This window comes from Endocarpon pusillum (genome assembly GCF_000464535.1).
Source record: "Endocarpon pusillum Z07020 unplaced genomic scaffold C711415, whole genome shotgun sequence".
NCBI lineage: Eukaryota > Fungi > Ascomycota > Eurotiomycetes > Verrucariales > Verrucariaceae > Endocarpon > Endocarpon pusillum.
Genome location: NW_006913550.1, coordinates 38,535 through 46,889, shown reverse-complemented (window position 1 = coordinate 46,889; position 8,355 = coordinate 38,535). Strand labels below are relative to the sequence as shown.

Here is an 8,355-nt window from a genome sequence, read left to right as displayed (position 1 = left end):
AATTCTTGCAAATCCAGGATACCTTCCTCAGTCTTTGGCACGGAGTTGACCGACTTCGGCTCGAAGTTTCTCATAGGCTTGTTCAAAGAAAGAATGCAGATTGGGTGAGTTTTGAGCATGGAAGAGGTCTCATAGCGCTGGGTATACCTCACATGTTTGGTGTTCAAAGAAATATAGTTGGAGGATTTGGACCATGTTGAGCTGGTACCTTTCACCCATCAAATTGAGATCACTTTGATACAATCAACTGAAAGAGAGCACAACAAGACCATAATAACTAAGTGCGAAAGACCATTTGGGGCCAGAGAGGCTTCCGGAAGGAGCCAATCGATCATGACTCCGAAAGCCTCTTTTCAGTCCTGGGCCAGTCCCCCAGCATTCATAATCCAGTCTTCGCGAACATGGGAGGTTCTGGCTTAGTAAGAGCCATACCTAGGACGCCATACCAGGCTTGATGAACGTCAATGGGCATAACGCAGCGAAAACAACCTTGCACCAACCAGAACAGGGCTGGTGTGATATCGAGGACGCTAACGAAGCTCCCTTGCTGCTTCAGATTTATCGTAGCATAGCGCGAACTGGACAAAGATAACTGCTGGTAGTGAATTGATATGAAACGTGAACGACAATTGCTCGTCAAGCACCACGAACATGGCTCCTTGCCCTTCCTTGTATATGTAGAAACTTCATGGAAGTGCCGTTTTAAATTGCACCGTTGCTTCAGCTCCATACTTTGTAAACGGATACTGTGCGAGAGACTTAGCCTGTCTTGAGCCACACTGCGTAACAGTCACTGAAAAGCATTGCTAAGCGGAGGTCAAGACTCATTGCAAGGACAGAAAATGCATTGTTTGTGACAGCACTGGATAGGGCGTTAATGATATGTCAATGATGGTTGGGAAGGCCCTGTCCCACGGGTTTTGTAAGCGGAGTTCTAGTACCAGCACGTGATTTGTGTTCCTCTTCACCACATGGATTTTACATGCTTTGGACAAAGGACACCTCTGTAATGAGCAACACTTACACAGCCTTTATTCTCGAGCGAAGCCCGGCTCGGGCCAAGATTAAGGTAAATCTGGGACTAGGAGCCTGCCGTGTTGATTAGTCAAGACCTCCGGACGGGAGCGACCGTGATGCAACCCGATGAGATCCCCGAGCGGGCAAGCATTCAGTGCAATTCTTCCCCTAAGAACTTCTGACAGCTGGCCGGAGCATGACACGAAGCCTCCAACGAAACAACTTTAGCGACTCCGACCAATAGATTCTGTGCCTCTGGCGTATACCATCTCGTGTGCCCAGGAATATAGCAAGTGCTGGTTGTACTGGAGAAGACGCGAGTCGCTGCTAAGACGAGAAAACGACCACGCTATTCGTATTTTGTCTAACTTAGATCAAATCTATCCGATACGCATGACCAAATCACCCTAACTTGCTTTCTTTCTTGACAATCATGGCCTCCATAACTACCGTTGAATCGTCAAACTCCGGCAGCCTCGATTGCCACAGCAGAGAAGCTAACCCCTCGAGATTCAGAGATAGCCAGAGAGATGCTTTACAACTACCACTCCTAGCTCTGCACCAAGCGACATCGCTACTGCAGGGCACCCGTTAACACAGGCCGCCCTGAGGACATTTCAAATAGCTCTTGGGCCAGGTGAGTACCTGCCCATCCTAACCATCGGCATAAGTTTCGTCCTGCTTCACTTCGCCATTAAAAACCATTTTGCCAATCTCTGAACATGATACTATCAATACATCACCTATCTCCACTGGTTGACCAATTTCAAAATATTCTCCCGCTTCTCCCTTACTAGATTCGTTCCATATTCTACACTGTGCTACCTTGGCAAACGTATCTGAAAAACAATTAAAGACTATCGCCCGCACGGCCATGACCAGCAACCTCTACTGGAACCTGAATGAAACAGCATTACACACTTGGCAACCTCCGCCCTGATCAGTACAAATCCAAGTTCCACGATTGGCCATTTGAAGGTATCGGTTCCTGCTACTGCTAAGCTTGTAGAAGCGTCAGAGAGATGGTCCTGAAGCGTAGCGAAGAACGAAACTGGGTACAGCATAGCAAAGGATAGATCTCTTCCAATCTTCGATGATTTAGCCACCATGCCCGGAACGACGAAGCAAATTGTAGGCTGCATGAAAAATATGACCAACAGTAAGGGCACGGCAATCAAGCAGGTTCTGAAGGGGTGTGATTGAGCCGGTTTGGGCGAGGAATAGTCGTCGACGTAAGTTCTTCATTTTCGATTTCGCTCTCCGGCCCAATTCCAGGTTTAATTTCACAGTCCCTGAAATCCGTCCCACCGTCCCTTCCTCCCAGATCCAGCGGATCCACCAGCTCTGCCGCCATACACTCGCAGTCACCTTCACAAATTTGGACTTCATAGCCCAAGACCTCACCGAAAACGCCATGAGCGGTCCGAACTCCCTCTCCACCTAACCCGACTCCCCCCTTCTCTCATCTCAGATCTTCTTCCAACGCCACAAACTCTTCACACTGCATCCCTTTCAAGCCCAGATCTAGCCCCTCCGCATGATCCTACACAACTAGCCCCTAGCCGAGGCAGCCACCACCCTCAATAATATCGTCCCAGCTCTAATCAAGGGTCAAGAGTGCTGATCAAGGTATAACGTGTTGCCGGGCCCTGGGACCATGCGCCAAGTCAAGAGAGGCTATTGAGGGTAACGGATATGACAATGATGCAGGCATTAAATAATATGGAGCGAGATCATGGGGATTGGAAGGCGTTGTTGAATCCGCAGATGAAAGGCTTGTAGCGGCTAGTGTGGTGAAACCGAATCGGTAGTGTGATTGAGTGTTATGAAGGTGGGATTTGACTGTTGAGATTGGGGTGTAGGGTAGAGGTTTTCTGTTTCGATATGTCAAAGGCTTGGACGGCTGGAAGGGATGACCCAGGAGTGAGTATAGTGTTTATTATAGTAGGCTTCAGTTCGATTGTCTTCGAGACAGCTTAGATATGCATAAATTGACAATTGTTGTCTTTCATGATCTTCATGAAGACCAATGAACCTCATCCCCTTTGGGTTTTTCAATGCATTCCGGCATCAATATCTCGTGAATTTGGAAGCCAGCAGTAAACCTGTATGGTCAGTCTAAACTCACACCGATCATTCGCAAGGATGGAGATCTCTAGCGAATCAAAGTTAGGCAGAAGGCTTGGGGACAAAAAGGATGGGATAGGTTTTGGTGGAGCTAGTGCTGCAGACCTATGCCATCACCGATGCCAACACCGATTGTGCGCCTAGACCCTCAAAGACTTCAGCCCTTCGGCCCCATCTAATCACCACGGCCATGACTCCTGATTCCATGCAAATCCCAGCGAGAATAAAATCACAACCAGCACCCCCCAACACCAAACTACCCCATCCTCAGTCTTCAAGCTCGAATTCCTTCGTCGCCCTCAGCCATCTTTACACTCCACCTCACCAACCCGGCGATCGCTTCCGAGACCTCCTTCCGCCTGGGGATATCATGCCCACCACCATGATCGTATATCTTCCGGACCTCGGCGCGACAGAGACACGCCAGCTGCAGCGACGCCGGCCGCCTCGGGTCCTTTGAGCCGTAGATATGCACGGTCGGGATTCGGATCTTGGAGTGCTCGGAGAACTGCGTCGTGTCGAGGCCAAAGACGTCCTGCGGATTATTCATTATTTTCGCGCCGGGGTCCTCCTCAGCCGTGTCATCCTTGGCGGAACTTCCCCATCGGTCGTGTCCATGGCTCAGGATGGCGGCGGCATCGGTGGTTTTCTCGCGGAGGAGGACCCGCGTCTTCTGGTCCCAGTCGTGGGCTTCCTGGCTGACTTTCGCGCCGAGGTCTTCGAGAATCGATAGCGGGATGCCGCCGCAGATGAAGATTGCTACTTTGAACGGGGGTGGTGATGTTGGGTTGGTGGCTTGGTGGTAGAGGAGGAAGCTGGCTATCACGCTGCAGCCTTGGGAGAAGAGCAGGACTCCGTCGTAGGGACCGTCGCGCGCAAGTTTGGATTGGAGCCAGGTGTGGGAAGTGCGCACGGAAGCGGGGGTGTTGCCTTCCCACCAGGCGTAGTATGGGGGTGCGTAGAAGTAAGGGACGTCTGGGGCAGGGTCTGACGGAAAGAGACCATCTACGAATTCGAAAGTGATCGAGTCGTCGAGTTTGTAGCGGAATGAGGCTGTAGCAAGAACCGAACTTAGCGAATTCATCAGGTCTCACTTCACGCGGGCCAAGGTAGCGTAGAAAAGACTTGTGATTACCTGTTTGGGTCCTAAATATCGCAGCACTGGTACCTTTGCCATGAAGGCAGAGAAATCTCATCCTTCTGGATTTCTGTGCGTATTGCTGTCGGATCCACCTCACCGGAGAAAGGAAGGAGAGGAAGTAGAAATAGGGATTAAGCTTCGAACATGGACGAGTCTCGTTATGTGAGGTTGGCGGTCAGAAGACGAATACGTCAACAGGTAATGAGTATATAGATAGCTTCGTTGGGCAATTGTTTCACTAACTAGTAGGCGGAAGCTGATCGGATGTCGGCCTACAACTGAGGTCACTCTACCTAGCTTACTTACCAACCACTTTTGCAAACTCCGAAGACCGGCAGAGGTCGCATGTAGCAGATCGATCTGATACCGAGACGCATTGCATAGACTTCACTAAGTTGACTGCGCAGTACGTAACTGGCTGAAAAGAGTTTCTAGAGTCCGAACAAAGTCCTAACAGATCTTTCGGGTATCCAGCTGTGCAACAATGATCCGCATGAACACCGGACCGGACCACATCGCGACCAGGGCAGCAATTACTGCACCTCGTATTAGAGCCAATCGCAATCGAGAGCATTTATTCTTAAGCTTCTGCAGGACATATTTGCAGAGTTTCTAAGGATGCAGAAGCAGTATGACGATGGCCGTGATAGTTCTTTACCTCCGCAAACCAGGTTCGTGTGAATTTGGTCAATTGAGGTCTGGCCTAGTCTGAGCCTCCATGGCTTCCCACACCGATCAACCAAATGGTCCGCTATTTTGGTTATGGACTTCGATACACGACGAACGTAAGTAGGACAGGCATCACTCTGGTGCTGAACCCTGGAGCCTGGGTCCAATGTTTGGGATATCGGAGAGACGCTTCGCAGCAAGGGCAATGATTTCTCTTACCATGGACAGAATGGAGCCTGCTGGACTCTAGACAATCAGAATTAGGGTGACTGAATTGTGGGCTCGGTGCAGTGATTCTAAGGTAGGAAGCGGGCTCTGGGTGTGGTTTGACAACCAGGTAGGCTAGAGACAAAACTTTGTCCCTCCTGATAAATACCTTCATGTTCCTCGTGTCAGGGAATGAGATGTTTCATAACCTGGGTCATGCTTCGCCGCTGATGACAGGCGGAAAGGTGAGTCGTGTCATGTCGGCACACTGCCCATCCCGTCGGAATCCTTACTTCGCAGCCTTTCCTCGAAAAGAGTTTTAGTCTTGACAAAAAAACAGCCAAGCCGAGTTGCTCCTTAATGCGTTTTCAAACAGAACGTAGAGGTATCTACCTATCGCCTAGGTGCAATAGGAAAGAATGCAAGCTGCGGAGACACAAATCTGCCCCGAGCTCAGCCCTATCGGACCCTTCGGACTCGCTTAACGTGGTACTAGCAGTACTTGGTGCCGCCGAATAGTTTCCGCGAGTGCTAGCCAATACTTCACAATCATATAGGGCTCAGTGGTGGGCAGCAGACGGTCACTACTTATGAAAGCTTATATCAACCCCGGCGGAGACTTCCCGACAGCACTGAGTGCTACTGAGTCGCAATCGTTTCCCACCAGCTACTTCCTCTACCGATTGTCAATCCATCAGGTGGCAAGACCTTGTGATGGATGCGCCCGTGTGGTGGTTCTCTTTCCGTCAATGACTCGGTTTAAAGCAATCAGCACAGGCCGCCCTGACATGGTCCCGGAAAATTCCACGTTCGTATCGTGGCAGCGAAATTGCCCTGAGCCTATGATACAGCCAAAACTGGAGTGCGGAACAGATGCCAGGCTTTCAAGATCACGGCTGCCGATTGTTTCACAGCATCTTGTTGGCCTTCTAGCTGTCAAAACGTGTTTATGCCACTCCGGGAGTATCCGGACGCTGAATGCTCGATCACAGGGGGATAAATGCACAAGCAGTGGAAACATACCCCCCTTCCCTACAATCTACTGTTCCGCTGCATGTTCGTATGCACCCTCGAATACATGGCAAGCACACCCACTGTTGTGCAATACTTGACAATTCCTCGATCGCTACAGTATGTAAGCGCTTCCGCGCCTCAAGGCCTGCGGAAGGTCCTTGCCCATTTAGCCGAACAGGTATCAATGGAGCTGACTCAGAACTCAGCTATGTTACACCAATATACCCAGCCATTCAAGTCATTTCCATTGCAGTGCTGATACCACACCAGAAATCATGCCAAGAGCGACATCAATTGCTTACATGGGCCTCGGTCCCAGCTCCTCAAGTACATGCTCAAATCATTCCAACAGCATGGACGGCAGCAATAGCATATGGCTATTGGCGGGAAATGATGGGCCAGTCTCCTGTCATGTCTTTTCTGACGAGAGCTAGGTAGCCGTATGGGCGTAGCACGGGGTGATATGATCTGGAGACAGTCGAGTAATCCCACCTCTCAGCGAGGATCTTTGTGTCCCTCACCGTATCATGGCTGGCCGAAACTGTCAATCTCATAGCCCCGGTCCCGAAGCACAAAAACAGAAGAGCATACTCATCAGTATATCTTTTCAGGCATCCAGATCTTCCCCCCTGAACTACTTTCCATCCATGATCACCTTTATTCTCTCACAACGCAATGTCCACAACTCAGACTCCTACGTATACAAGTACTGACGTTGCCGCCGAACCAAAGGAAGCTGCTCAGCATTCTACAATGGCACTGTCTGATGTATCCAATGAACCCAAGGTTCAGGGGAAACAGCTCAGCAGTGAAGCTGAGCAGCAATTACCCAAAGGCCTGAACCTGGCGGTGATTATGCTGTCCCTGTACGCTACTATGTTTCTTGTTGCATTGGTTTGTTGTTCCTTGCCCCTGCCGTCCTAGAGTTCCACGCTGAACGCTGTAGGACCGAATGATTATTGCAACAGCTGTGCCCCGCATCACCGAGCAATTCGACTCCCTGGACGATATCAGCTGATATGCGAGTGCTTACCTGGTAACGGCTTACGCAACACAGCTTTTATAGGGCCGCATTTACACTTTCTATCCCACCAAGGCTATTTACCTCGCCGTTGTCGGATTTTCGAAGTGGGTATGCGATATGCGGAGCTGCCCCAAACTCTACGGTATTCATCATGGGACGCGCTATTGCTGGGATAGGATCCGCCGGCATCTTCTCCGGCTCAAGTGTCATCCTGATGCATATCATTTCCCTTGCGAAGCGTCCCATGTTCATCGGTTTTATGGGTGCAATCTTCGGCATCTCCTCCATCATCGGGCCCGTTATGGGAGGAACCTTTACGGACAGAGTATCATGGAGATGGTGTTTCTACATGAAGTACGTCCTTGGCTCTTAATGCGCGTCTTATTGGTCAAGGCAGACTTATGATCTTTTAGCCTTCCTATTACCGTGGTCACGTTAATAATTCTGTTTTTCTTCCTCCATGTAAAACATGCCAAGGAGTCTATGCCCATCAGGCGGCAGATTATCCGGCTCAACCCCTTTTGGCACCGTTCTATTCCTTCCAGGCATCACCTGCTTTCTCCTTGCACTGCAATGGGGTGGGACCATATATGCTTGGAACAACTCACGTATCATCGCCCTCTTTGGGCTTGCCGGTGTGCTCACGATTGGTTTCACTGCTATACAGACATGGAGGCAGGACGATGCTACAGTTCCTCCTCGCATCGTCAAGTACCGGAGTATTGCCTGTGGGATGATCTTCACTATGTGTATCGGTGGCGGCATGGTTTCAATACTCTACAGTATAGCTCTGTGGTTTCAGGCCGTCAAAGGCACCACTGCCGTGCAATCTGGGGTCAACTCGATCCCTATGGTCTTGGGACTTGTCGCTGGTTCTATCCTGGCCAGTGCCATCGTCACTCGCACCAGATACTACGTCCCGTGGATGTTCGTGTCCACAATACTGGCGTCAACGGGATCTGGTCTGATCACCACCTTGACGAGATTTACTGGGCATTCGGAATGGATCGGTTACCAAGCTTTGTCCGGCCTTGGTTTGGGCACAGGCATGCAATAGCCCAATTTAGCTGCACAGACTGTCTTGCAACAGAAAAACGTGCCGATTGGTATGTCGTTGATGTTCTTTTCTCAGTCACTTGGCGGCGCAATTTTCGTG

At 50.2% G+C, this 8,355-nt stretch overlaps 3 protein-coding genes across 3 annotated transcripts; 2 read left to right on the top strand and 1 right to left on the bottom strand.

Annotated features, from left to right (window-relative positions):
• Positions 1-3,418: 3,418 nt before the first annotated feature.
• EPUS_07313 (uncharacterized protein) lies at positions 3,419-4,228 on the bottom strand (the record flags this gene model as incomplete). Its single annotated transcript, XM_007788033.1, has 1 exon — positions 3,419-4,228. The coding sequence occupies one exon, from the start codon at positions 4,226-4,228 to the stop codon at positions 3,419-3,421; it is 810 nt and encodes a 269-aa protein (XP_007786223.1).
• A 2,622-nt stretch (positions 4,229-6,850) lies between these two features.
• On the top strand, positions 6,851-7,193 carry EPUS_07312 (uncharacterized protein; the record flags this gene model as incomplete). The annotated part of the gene is made up of 2 exons (XM_007788032.1): positions 6,851-7,069; positions 7,122-7,193. The coding sequence occupies 2 exons, from the start codon at positions 6,851-6,853 to the stop codon at positions 7,191-7,193; spliced, it is 291 nt and encodes a 96-aa protein (XP_007786222.1).
• A 157-nt stretch (positions 7,194-7,350) lies between these two features.
• EPUS_07311 (uncharacterized protein) lies at positions 7,351-8,256 on the top strand (the record flags this gene model as incomplete). The annotated part of the gene is made up of 2 exons (XM_007788031.1): positions 7,351-7,553; positions 7,701-8,256. The coding sequence occupies 2 exons, from the start codon at positions 7,351-7,353 to the stop codon at positions 8,254-8,256; spliced, it is 759 nt and encodes a 252-aa protein (XP_007786221.1).
• Positions 8,257-8,355: the final 99 nt, after the last annotated feature.